At 46.6% G+C, this 13,639-nt stretch overlaps 1 protein-coding gene across 1 annotated transcript in view; it reads right to left on the reverse strand.

The window, feature by feature from the left end:
* Nucleotides 1-11,097: 11,097 nt before the first annotated feature.
* Nucleotides 11,098-13,639, reverse strand: part of LOC144753716 (acidic mammalian chitinase-like) — a 211,988-nt gene continuing 209,446 nt past the window's right edge. The window contains exon 11 of the mRNA XM_078641306.1: nt 11,098-11,462. Coding sequence (XP_078497432.1) covers nt 11,146-11,462 — 317 coding nt within the window. The 3' untranslated portion in view covers nt 11,098-11,145. The remainder of the gene's footprint in view (nt 11,463-13,639) is intronic.

Consider the following 13,639-nt stretch of genomic DNA (forward strand, 5'->3'; position numbering starts at 1 on the left):
ACTCCTGTGACCTATCGCCTTGAATTGGATCCAGTCAGACATACATTCCAGGTATATCACGTTAATTTATTTAAAAAATGGGAAAGCCCTGTCCCAACCATTGTGAACATGGCCCGAATATCGGCATCCCCATTTGATCAATGTGTAGACCCTGAGTTACCTGAGTCTCTACGAGAAAACCTATCACAGGTTTTAAGACCTCTACAAGACACCTTTTCCACCACCCCTGGTAGAACCACGTTTATTAAACATGCGATAAAGACTTTCCCCGGGAAGCGAGTAAGACTTAGACCTTATCGCATTCCCGAAGCTCGTAGGCAAACCATACGAGAAGAGATCCAGAAAATGTTACAGATGGACATCATAGAGCCCTCTATAAGTGAGTGGAATTCGCCAATAGTCTTGGTTTCTAAACCGGACGGGTTGGTGCACTTTTGCATCGACTTCAGGGAAGTCAATAAGATATCAGAATTTGACACCTACCCCCTTCCGCGGGTTGATGAAATGGTGGAAAGAATCGGACAAGCCAAGTACATTAGTACCTCGAATTTATGTAAGGGGTACTGGCAAATTCCCCTAAGGAACGAGGATAGAGAAAAAACAGTATTTTCTACTCCTGATGGGTTATACCAGTTTACGGTTTTACCCTTTGGCTTGCATGGAGCTCCGGCTACTTTCCAGAGAGCTATGAATATCATCTTACAGCCACATGAGAAATATGCGGGTGCCTATATTGACGACATAGTCATATATAGCGAGACCTGGGAACAACATCTATGTCATCTTACTAATGTAGTACAGGCTCTAGGACAATACGGCTTAAGGATAAATCCTGCTAAAAGCCATCTAGCAGCTCAAACTGTCAAGTACTTGGGCTATTTGTTAGGGGAAGGAGTAATCAGACCACAGGCTTCCAAACTCACAGCCATATCCCAAATTCCTTTATCCCGTACTAAAAAGGACTTACGAGCCTTTCTGGGTTAACTTGGTTATTACCGTAGATTCATTCCCCAGTTTTCCCAGACGGCAGCCCCTTTAACAGACTTGCTCCAGAAAAATTGTAAGACAGAAGGGCTACTCAAATACCCTTCCTTGGAGATAGTATAAGGTTTTGAGACCCTGAAACACTCACTGACATCCGACTCCGTGTTAACCAGTCCTGACTATTCCCTTCCCTTTGTCCTGCAGACCGATGCTTCAGATCAGGGTTTAGGGGCGGTATTATCCCAAGAAACACCTCAGGGAGAGAAACCCATCTTGTACATCAGTCGCAAGTTGTTTCCCCGTGAGAAAAATTATGCCACTATAGAAAAGGAAGCATTAGCCATCAAATGGGCAATAGAGATCTTACGATATTATCTTGAAGGCAGGGAGTTCATCTTGTATACAGACCATGCCCCTCTAGAATGGTTAGCTAGGAATAAGGGCCATAACAAGAGAGTACTCAGGTGGTTTCTTTCACTACAACCTTACCGATTTCGTACCAAACACAGGAAAGGAAGCGAACAAGGAAATGTGGACTTTTTCTCTAGATTTCCTCAGGAGCCAACCCCGAGTAGAAGGACAGCAAGGGAAAGGGGATGTGAGAAATTACTCACCGATGCGGTCCCATGGGCCGGAATACCTCATGATCAGGCTCACGACCGGAACGAGGAAACTCCCGATCCGCATCCATGTCGTCTTTTCGTATCCCTACAGAGAGCTGGGAGTCAGGACCCGGAAGAGGACGGCAACAACCCCGGAAGGCATCGCGGACGACCAATGAAATCGGTGGTCTGCGAGGAAGAGGGCGGGCATTTACACAAAGCTGGAGAGCGGGAGACGGCGTCGGAAGGAGCAGCGAGGAAGGAGACATCCTGCAGAGAAACCAGCACGGAGAAGCCCAGGAAAGAATATATCGAGGGAGAAGAGACAGACGAGCCCTGGTGTGAAGAGTGGTGGATTCCACCGGAGGACGCTGAAGAGCGGCCGCGGACTCAGGAGAGTTTGCGACAGGGGCCGGTGAGTGTGGGATTGCCACGAGGATTGGAGGGAGGCGGCAAGGTAACGGAGGGTGGCGGGAGGAGCGTGAGGTAAGGGGCAGTTCACCCTGTCTACATACTACTGCCTATTGCTAAAAGCGCGACCCCTGAAAGAACCCTGAATGTGGTTACTGTTTGCCTATGCTCAAAATAATAAGATGACCCGTGTCTACCTAAAGTAGGGTTTATTGTGGTTTAAACGGTATTACGTTGGAGGCGTGGGCTCCCTACTTGATTCCTTGTTTCCCCCCCTCCCTGATCCCTTTCCTTCCATAAGCACTGATTCCACGCCCTAATTGTGCATAATACTGAACACTAACAAGGTGCGGTGACGGGTTACCCCACTGATAGTTAGGTAACTGGTGTTCTGACGGCTCCTTCTCTTTCCTCTTTTATGAGCCTCTGGGGAACACCCTTCGACTCCGAAGACGAGGAGCCTGAACCATCGCCCTCCGCCCCACTATTCAAAGAGGAAGACTCACCGGAAGAGGACTATTGTGACGCCCGGACATCTGTTTTACCTGAACCTAAGCTTGTTGAAAATAAAACTCTACCTGTTCGTACACTCATCCAGCCTCCTCGCCTGTATATTAAACCTGCGCTCCCACAGTTAGGGTATTCTGTCTTATAATATGACAGGGATTTTCATAATACACTTTTTTGACAATGTGGATGGTATTTTTGCTAGGCAGTTGTTTTCTGATTGTGGCACCTATACTGCATTCTACAGCACAATAGTTTAAATAAACATTTCAAACTTCCTTTGTGTCTCTCTTATATCTTATTGTTTACGAGTACAAGTAACTGAGCGAAAGGGGGTGTCCTGTACCGCGATCTCAGAGAGGGTCAGGAGTGTTGTGTTCTGGGGTGTCAATTCACTTGACTCTGGATATGAGTAGGAGGGCAAATGAGACACTATAGCTAGTTTGACTCTGGCTCATGGTACTGAGGTGGTATGGTGACTCAGTCCCTATCTACTAATGTTCTAGGTTCCCAAGCATAGTTCTGTTCCTGAGCAAAATCCATGCAACAGACAAGGTATCCCCCTGGTCAGGAGCTATGGGTTGACCTGAGAATTGTACATACAGAGGTTCAGGGCCTATAAGAAACTTGAGTCACAGACATGAGTTAAATATAGTGCTATATTCTGCAGCGCATTGGATAGTTGGGGGAAGGGCATCATGGTAAATGATTATAAAGGGCTTTATGATTTGATTCCATGGGAGCGCTTGCCTAGTAATAGTTTTCCAGAGCTGCACCAGCACTTGATTGACAGTAGGCTTACTGACCCCAGGAAGCTTGTTATGAAGACCGACCAATGGGTCAGCACCAGGGTCCACAAGGGGTATATAGAAGACTCAGCCAAGGGTGTGCAGGGTCCCCAACAGAAGAAGGGTCAAGGGTAAACAGAAGGAGTTCTCAAAAGGGCCCCAATCTAGTTCCCAGGGTAAATATTTCCAACCCCATGTGATAAGAAGCCATAGAACTCTGCAGGAAAGCCTGCTGAGGGGTCCCCAGAAGTGTTATGCATGTGGTCAGGATGGACATATGAGGGGGGAATATCAAGTGTCCCAAGGGGGACACCGGCATCCACTGATGTGCAGTGATGTGAGTTGGCCAGTGTAGTGCTTGGGGAAGAGTTGGTTCCAAGTGAAGGGTGAGAGCCTGCTGATATGACCCTTGTTTCACTAGGGGACAATGAGGTGGTTCAGGGATCCTCTCTGCCCCAAAACACTAAGAAATACGGGCAATGGGTGACCATCAATGGGCAGAGGGTGTAGGCTCTGAAAGATACTGGAGCCAGTGATACATCTGCCAGGTGTCAACTGGTGTCTGAAGAGCAGGTAATCTCCAATGTATTTCATCAAGTAGTTGTTGAAGACAACTCAGTGCGCCTGTGTATGCTGGTGCAGATTCCCTTTGAATGGGGGGGTCTCAGGTTCCATGAAGGTAGCTGTAAGTTTATTTATTTATTTGTGTTTCATAGAGTGCAAACTATACCCGTAAGGGTATCAGAGCGCTTTACAGGATTGACAAGTAGTGTCCAAAGGACTTAGGAAGGGTGGATACATTTTGGATAACACAGGTGGCAACATTTGGGATAAAAACAGGTAGATACATTGAGCAAGAAACAGACGGTCTCAAATCCCGGGTGTGATGCCCAGAGGTGCCGGGTGGGTATTGTCCGGACACCGTGGAGAAACCAACACAGAGGGTAGCACAAAGTCGCTGAGGTGATTGTGATGCAAGCATTAGGAGAGGAATTTGCCCATTAGGAAAGTGTTGGCCTCCGTTTTAACCACTTGGATGCTAAGGCCTATTCCATCGTTGCCATGTAATTTCCATTGAAATGAATGGCATTTCCATGACGAGCTGAGCTCGTCATGAGCGTCCAAGGGGTTAAAGCATGCCAGAGATAGGATTCTTCAAATGGCGGGCGGGAGTGAGTTCCATATTCTTGGTGCGGCCCCAGAGAAGGCACTATTGTACGTTTTTTTTCCGCAAGCGTGCTGGTTGGAGTAAGAGGTCTGTGGCGGATCGGGAGTTTCTGGCTCCTCCGGATACCACAAGTTTGTGGGTGAGGAATGCAGGTGAGTTCAAGTATAGAGCCTTGTGAGTGATGCAAGCCAGCTTAAGTTGGATTCTGGCCTCGAAAGGAAGCCAGTTCAGAGCTTTAAGGTGAGGGGAAATGTGGTAGAATTTTTTTGGGCCTGTTAGGAGTCTGGCAGCAGCTTTGAGGCAGGCTTTTAATGGTGCCTGGAGGTCTTGGGTCGACCTGCAAGGGTAGAGCATCCATATTCTAGTCTGGAGATGACTAGAGCCTGGATTGCCATTTTCAGGTCGAGAGTGTCAAGGAAAGCCAAGTCCAACCATTCCTGTTGACTGTCTGTTAGGGAACAACCTGGAGGGTTACCCCCCTTGGAAGGAGGTGGAATGCAGGTCACACTTGGAGATGGAGGGTCTGCCTGAGTGATCGTGTGTGACCTCTCAATGGCAGCCAATAAGGGTGATCAAGAGAACCTGGTGCCTGAAAGAGTGGCCCAGGTGCCTGCCAGAAAGAGAAGGAGCAGGGAGCATGGGAAAGCCGTTGAAACAAGGAGAGGGGAGAAACAGACTATTATTAATCCAGGTCCAGCATACACGTCCGTGAATCAAGCTACACAATATTGGTATGCAGTTCCTAACATAAAATGCAGAAAGATGAGTGTAAGGAATTGGGTTAAAATAGGGGAGGTGGTCCACTCAAAATTTTTATGAATGTGGCCCCTACCCTAATTAAAAGTGGAACAAGACGCGTAGCTTCACTCTAGGATGTGGAGTCTATGCACTTGTGAAAAGAGGGGGTCAACATGTTTCTTGTCCATTAACTTATTAGATGGCAATTCATCAGGACCAATAAAGATCTACCTACACTTTTTGGTAGTGGTCAACATGGGGCTAAAATGTGTAAGTGACCACCATTGCAGCACCCTAAAAAGTGGTACCTTGTAGATCATAAAAACACAACCCCATTAGGGTCACAGTTGCCTGGCATCCGTACCGGCTGTTGTAGACACTCGTATGTAGTGTTGGTTCCGCTAAGGTAGGGACGCATTGATCCTACCCTCACGAAGCCGGTCCGAGTAGCATGGGAAAGCCGCCCAGAAGTTCCCATGGTCTAGGAGGAGGCAGACCTTGAGGGGATGCCCCCGAACCTACAGGGGAACAAGTGGCTGAACTGAGGGAATAACCTGAACTGACCGATTGGCAGCAGGAAGGGGGTCTCCAGGGAAGAATTCTGCAAGGAGCAGCAGGACTGTCCTTCTCTTGTTGGTTTGTAGCAGCAGCTGCAAACCAGGCAGCTGCTGAACAATCTGGATCACAATGGATCTACTGGGAGCATGGTCTCCTTTAGAGTCAGCCTAAGGCAGCTGAACTTGGGTCAGCTTGTGTGCTGGTGGTACCCCAGCAGTTCAGAATCTTCCTACTGGAGCTGGCTCATGACATGCCTTTGACAGGACTTTTAGGGCAGGACAAAACATTTGAGAGGATTGTTTCCCACATTTACTGGTCCCACATGTGAAGGCACTCTGATGCGCATTGTAGGTCTTTCCAAACCGGCCAGGCAAGTTGTAAGAGTAGGAGGAGGTGTAAGCCGCTCTCCATCCTTTCCCTGTTGCCAGCACCCCTTTTGTGAGGGTGGGAATTGATATTGCGGGGTCCCTGGACACCAAGACAGCCCTAGTTAACAGATACATCCTGGTCTTGGTGGACCATGCCACCCGGTAGCTATCCCGGGGAACCAACTTCATATCCAAGTATATGATGTCTCTGTGGGAGGATCGTGGTGACACCTATTAGTGCACCACTCCTTACGACCCCCAAGGTAATGGTTTGGTTGAGAGATGTAACCAAACCTTGAAAGACATTATTAAGGGTCTTGCAGAGCCCATGAGGCGTAAGTGGGACGTCCTCTTGTCATGGCTTCTGTTTGCATACAGAGAGGTACGGCAAAAATCAGAAGGGTTCAGCCCCTTTGAATTGCTGTATGGATATTCTGTAAGAGGACCATTTAGTCTGGTGAAAGAAGGCTTGGAGAAAGCTCCCAGTAAAACTCCCCAGGATGTATTTACCTACATGCTGGCCTTCAGAAACTAGACTGTGCACTTCAGGAAACTTGCTCAGGCGAACCTGGAAGTAAGCCAGGAGGACATGAAATGTGGGTTTGACCAGAATGCCACTATGGTAGAGTTTCAAACTGGCCAGAAAGTTTGGGTCATGGCCTCAGTAGAGCCTTGCACTATCCAAGACAAATGGACTGGGCCTTTTTAGGCTGTGGAGCACAAGAGTGATGTCACCTATCTGATGAACTTGCAGACTCCTAGGAATCCTTTTAGGGTACTGCATATGACCCGCCTCAAACCTCACTTTGAGAGATCTAAAGTGAACATGCTGCTGGCAACTGATGATGGAATGGAGGAAGAAAGTGTGCCTCTTCCTGACCTCTTGTCTGCCCAGGAGCATGATGGGTCTGTGGAGGGTATAAATCTCTCCCCAATACTGACCACAGAGCAGCAGAGGGACTGTTGCCAGTTGTTCAGACAGTTTGCCTCACTGTTCTCGATAACCCCAGGAGTCACCCGTTGTGGATACTGGGGATGATCCAAATGTAAAGCACAAGATGTACAGGCTAACTGACAAGGTCAAAGCCAGCATTAAGCAACCGGTTTCCAATATGCTGGTGCTAGGAGTGATAGAGCCCTCCAGCAGTCCTTGGGCCAGCCCAGTGGTCTTGGTCCAAAGGCTACTGCACCCATGCCACACCTGACGTTCGGTTTTATGTTGTCTACCACCCCCTCTCCAGAGCTGATGTGCTCATGAACCGGTTGGGAGCTGCCAAGTTCCTCAGCATGTTTGATTTAATGTCTGGATACTGGCAGATTGCCTTGACTGATGGGGCCAAAGAGAGGTCTGCGTTCTCAATGCTAGAGGGGCAATACAAGTTCTGGGTGATGTCCTTTGGGTTGAAGAACGCCCTTGCCACCTTTCAGAGGTTGGTCAACCAGGTGTTGGCTGGACTGGAAGCTTTCAGTGCCGCCTACCTGGATGACATTGCAGTGTTCAGCTTCAGCTGGGAAGATCACTTGCAACACCTTTGGGAAGTGTTGAAGTATCAGCAGAAAGCAGGCCTCACGATCAAGGCCAGTAAGTGGCAAATCAGGCAGGGGCCTGTGGTGTACTTAGGGCACCATGTAGGGAGTGGCCAGATGGTGCCCCTACATCCTGAGATTGCTGGCATTTTGCTTGGGAGTCCCCCAAGACCTAGACATGGGTGAGAGCCTTTTTACGTCTCCTCAGCTATTTCAGGAGGTTTGTCAAGGACTAGGGCACCATTATTGCCCCCTTGACGGAGCTGACATCCAGGAAGCAGCTAAGTAAAGTTATCTGGACTGATACCTCCCAGACTGCTTTTGATACTCTGAAAGCTACCATGTGCACAGCACCTGTGCTCAAGGCACCCAACTTCTCCAATGAATTTGTGGTACAGACAGATGCATCAGAGCAGGGTGTGGGAGCAGTACTCTCACAGCTGACAGATGACGACGTGTCGCCTTCATTAGTAGGAGGTCACTTCCCAGGGAACAGAGGTGGAGTTTGGTTGAGAGAGAAGCTTTTGTTGTGGTCTGAGCACTGAAGAAGCTAACAACCTACTTGTATGGGACTCACTTCTGGATTCAGACAGACCACAGGCCCCTCAGGTGGTCAAATGAGGGGTGAGAACCCAAAACTGTTGAGGTGGTCCATTAACTTACAGAGTATGGACTTTACAGTGGAACTTCACCCTGGAACAGAACATATCAATGCTGATTTTCTGTCCAGATTATTCTGCCTTAGTGATGAGAACTCCCAGGAGAGTGGGTAGTTCTATACCACTTTTCATCTGAAGTGGTCACTTGTTAGACCTGCCATTCTTGGCGTGGTGTCCCCTGACATTTTGGCTCTGCCTCCTGTATTTTTAGTTGTGTGCTGAAATTCCCATGCCAAGGTAATGACCAGTGGGGCTTCAAATGGCATTTAGAGTCTTAATTTCCCCAGCAGCAAAAAACATATTATCAACGACCTAGGGTAAGAGCCAAATTTTCTTTTTTGGGAAACTTGTTCTTAAAGGCTCTTTGTTCATGGAAGCCTCTAAACATGGGGAGGTTAATGTATTCAAATATACTGCGATTTGGATACAGAAGAGACACTCAAGGCATTTATTTTATGGAGAAAAGGTTGCAATACTATTGTTAGCCAAGTAACTTTTATGTTTCAATAAAAGGTTTATTGTGGATATTTTTCCCCATTAATCATGCTAGTAATAATATATGGTGCCAGGTCTGGTTTACATTTAGGAAGAATTGTAAATAGAAGGGTAGGCATGTTCGGATTAAGGTCAAATACTCCTACAGTGGTCATTCGTTAGAATTTAAATTTGTGTCAAGTTCGGCAGGAACATTCCAACAGGTTCTAACTTGTTTTGTCTTAATCTAGCCTGCCTTGGTAAATATTGGGGAGAGGATGTGGTCTGACGGCTAGATTGCCAACTTTGGCGCTGGAAACTAAGGTTCGAAACTCGGGGCGTATCCACCTCCTGTGATTATGGGTAAATCACTTAATTTCCCTGTCCCTGAATGTGTCCTTGTGTAACCTAACCGGTGCTCATGTAAAGCGCTCCAATACCTTCGAGTCAAGTTCGTGCTATATAAATCTGCATAAAAAAATATATATATATATATATAACTGTGGCATGGAAAAGAGCAGCTTTGACTAGGTTCGAAGTGGTACCATTTTTGAAGCACGTGAGCGTCTGTGAAAAGTGGCTAAACATGCTAGAGATTGAACAGTTATTCTAGGCACTTACGACTGGAGGAGAATAGGTCTGTGCTCTTCATCACGAGTTATAGAAATTAGGATATACAGTCTGCATCTTTGATGACTTCTCTTCTCTTCACAACAATTTGATATTAATGAGTTCCAGTCCTAGTATTTAGATGTAGTAGAAAAGTTGTGAGCATTTCCCACGGGCAGACGTATATGTCGATTCTGTAACATGGTAGTGTAATAAGTAAATATGCAATGTTTGATTGTAAATGCTTTAAAGAATTTCTGAACAAATTTTTGGCAGAACATAGAGTTGGAAAGGAAATAAAGAAAGAGGTCGACCTTATGAATATTTTCTGTATTCACATCAATTGCCCAAATGCAAATTCGTAATTGCTTAAAAGGATAATTATGGGTTGTTTTTTATTTATGTATGGCTTATTTCAAACCTTACTAAACCATTTTTTCAGCAACGAAAAGGGGAAGAAAAACTATACAAATTATGATCATTCATTGCAGCTTTTGTTTCCCCTTTTGTTTCCCCTTTTGTTTCCCCTTCAGCCAACTAGCTTCACAGGCCATGTTTTTTAGACTGGCAAGGGTCTACCAGTCCGGTGTGTTGGGGGTTTGGAGGGCAGACCAAGTCCTTGTGCATAAAAGGCAGTGTGCTGCAGACCATATCTTCAGGGTAAAGAGTTGGCCAATTGGCACTGAGCTTATTCTTACTGCAAGGACTGTGTGTTTCCAGGTTCATGCTAACTTGTTGGTCATCAGTACATCATGAAGCTAGTGGGTGTTATGGTAGGGGATTAAAAAAAGCAGAAGCAAAAACGGTAACATTGATTTGAAGTATTCATGCAAATGTAATACAAGTATGTTATGTCCTTTCTTCCAAAAATGTCCCTTTTCTGACTAAATTCTGATTTTCAAGAAATCATCCGCTGAGAATGCTGTAGAAATCAACTGGCAGAGATGGGATACTTTTCACTGACAGAAACATTAAATGAAGTCACTTGAAAAAAACTTTTTCACATACTTGTGTTTGAGTTTCTATATTGCATTTCCCTGTTAAAAAGCAAGAGATTAGCTGGACTGGTGCTGCAGCCCACCCGCTCTATGCGAAGGCCCATTTCCTCCATGCTGTGCCCGCCTCCTGTATTCTTTGATCCATCTTCTCCTTGCTGCGGCCTGCCTTCTCTGTGCACATTGGGGTTGGGCTTCAGCACACCGGCAGGGGCCGTCCTTTGAGGGTAATGTTATTGAGGAAGGAGACAAGAAGCAAAATATACCTTTGATGGACTGTAGCACATTTCACATGAGCAGGAACATACATGGCTATCTATGACAGGTTGGGGAAGATTAGCTACAGCACAGTCAAGATGGCTGCAGCAAAGATGAGAGGGGCAGCAGCATAGAAGAGACAGAATATACCACAGGGGAGCCAGGCCACAGCCCAGAGGAGATGGGTGGCAGTATTGGGGAAATTGAACACAACACAGAGAATTCTGGCTACAGTTCAGAGTAAATGGGTTGCAGCATAACGGAGATAGGTTAGAGCACAGAGGAGCCAGGGCCCAGTACTGAGTCAAAATGTGAGCCACAGCATAAGGAAAAAGAGGCAAAAGCACAGAGAAGATGGGCTGCAGTACTGGTCCAGTTGCTCTCTAGGAAAACCATATCTGAGGCGTTCACCAGGAAAAGGGTTTTCTCTTATAAGCCACGAAGCACTGTCAGAAGCATTTTATTTTTAGCAGTACATTCGCATGGTGAGCGACTGAGCTCAGACATAAGAGCAGCACTTGCAGCTTGTATCAAACAAATGGCCCCTTGGGCACCGTACTACAAATGTTGTGCCTAAGCCGCATAGGTAGAAGTTGGTTTTGTCCTTCGGATTGGCATGGATTCCATCTGGTTTACCAACACAGAATTCGGCTCCACCTCTGGGGCTCTTAGTGGTAGTTCTTCCTTTGGACGGTGTGGCGGCTGGTGAAGCGCTTGTAGTCTTTGTGATAGATGGCACCTCTTTGGAAGCTGTGGTCGGCTTTGCTACCTCCGTTATCATTGTCGCCCATGGCACAGGGTTTGGGGAGCACATTCCTGGAACAGAGAGGCCAGTATAATTTATGATTCCTATACAGGATTTAGGATTCTGTAAGAATACAATGAGTAGGCAAACTGTTCATCTCATGAAGATTACACCATGGGACAGGCGGATACTGTTCTCAACCTCTGGGCCAGTTTGTCATTGGTTGTCCCACTCACCTCCAATGGTGTTGAATCACCCCAACAGATAGCGCCTTAAACATTGTTACAATTTACCCAACTCTCTTGTTTGATGATTTTGGGGGGCTAGAATCAGGGAACCAAGAACATCCCTGTAAAAAAAAACGATAAACAAACTTGGTCTCTGCCTTGAACTGGCACTACAGAGAGCCAATTTCTACAGACTTGTAGCAGCTAGAGGTACTGGTGATGTGTGATGGATACTGTCATTGAACAATGGAGTCAAACGTCATTGGGTGCCGTTGCACTCCAATTTAATCGAGAAAGTACTCCTTTTGCATTCCTGACTCACCATTTTGGTGCGCATTCAAGACTTTAGAGAGTAAGTAATATGTGTTTGAAACTATGATCCAGTAGGCGCAGTTATCACAAGCAACAAAGATCAGTGTCAAAAAAGTAATCATGTGATGCAGATCCCTGAGCTACTGAAATGAATGCTACTGGTCAGAGAAGTGGCCAAATGTTACTGGTTGTCTAATTCTAACAGGGCTTTCTGTCTCTAAAATCAATGAGGGGGATCTTGGACACAATGCATCAGACAAGCACCCCTGTCAGCTGCACACATTCACAGTTCAGTGTCCCAAGAGCCCTTTTCCAGGGTTAGGGTGACACCTAACATTCTAGTTGCCATAACGTAGGTATGGTGCACAGCAGCATGATTGTCCAAATACTTCTCAGTTCAGAGCAGCCAATCCCCTGCAAACTAGAACAACCCACTGGCAGTAGTTTGAAGGTGGGAAACTCTGTAGGTCCTCCTAGGCTCTGAAAAGGGAAGTATTTGCAACCAAACATCACAAGCAGGTTCAAGCAAACTTTCCATTTCACACTTCTGACCTTCACAGGCCCAGGCAAACATTACTGAGGTATAGGGCATTTCTAGAAGTGGACAGGTCGAGGGTGTAGTGCAAACTTTTTCTGCTCACTCCTTTGTTGAGTTAAGCTTAGAGGAGAACAGCAACAGCAAGTAATCTCTTTCAGTGGGCACTGTAACGCTTCCTCACAAAGCTGAAGTCTACAGATGGCCAGCAACAAAAGGTGTGCAATATTCCATAGTCAACCACAGCTTGAGGTCCCAATCTTTCTAGACTGCAGAATGGAGAGCACATGGTCAGCGGAAAGAGGATTGAAAGACCAAATCCAGTAGTCAGACGGTTGCCAGGCAAACATACCTCGTCCAACGCAGGAATTCAGAAAGGCCTTCTTTAGATGCTGTTCCTGGACAGACCTTGTGGCTGAAAGAATGTGTTGTAGCATACCAACTATACACAGGTGGAACAACTGTGGTGTTTCCATAGTGTAGGCCTCTGGGGCTGCTTGAAAGACACAGAAGACAGTAGGTCTAAACTATAATGCAGGGATCCTCCATATTGTGCTACATTCATTGCGTCCTCTTAGAAAGCACCACTGACACATGAGATGGCCTCCAAACATACTAGGCTGAATCACAGCCACACATCACACTCCAGGGGAAGTAAGGCCCAGGTGGTAGGACTGAACTGATTTTCAATATTAAGGCATTAGGATAAAAAGGCATGTGACCCTACATATCATTCAGCAGCCTCCAAGCACCAGTCTCCCCATAGGGTGGTGAAGGAGGAGTTTCCACTTCTATGGCGGTGGGATAACCCATAGGCAGAACAACAGTTAAGAAGAGCCTACTTCTCCGCAGGTGCATAAAGACTGTCAAAGCAGGCATGTGCAGGGATACTGGGAGAGGGAACCTCATCCATGATTCTGGACAGAATCTCCATGCTGGCTCAAAATGGGGAATAACATGCAGATACCTTTATTTACGGGTCCAAAACCACATGTGGATCCCTACTCTTGGACGAATTTCCGCTACAAATTGCCACCTGCTTTCAGAAGGTAGTAATCAGCAGTGGGGGATGGGTGCACAAGAAGGAGCAGGGGCAGTGGCTTAGGAAGGGGGGTGCAGTGGTTGCAGGCCCTCTCTGGTATCATCACTGAAGGGGGTGGGTGTCAAAATGGCA

The sequence above is a fragment of the Lissotriton helveticus genome, chromosome 5_1, assembly GCF_964261635.1.
Source record: "Lissotriton helveticus chromosome 5_1, aLisHel1.1, whole genome shotgun sequence".
Lineage (NCBI taxonomy): Eukaryota > Metazoa > Chordata > Amphibia > Caudata > Salamandridae > Lissotriton > Lissotriton helveticus.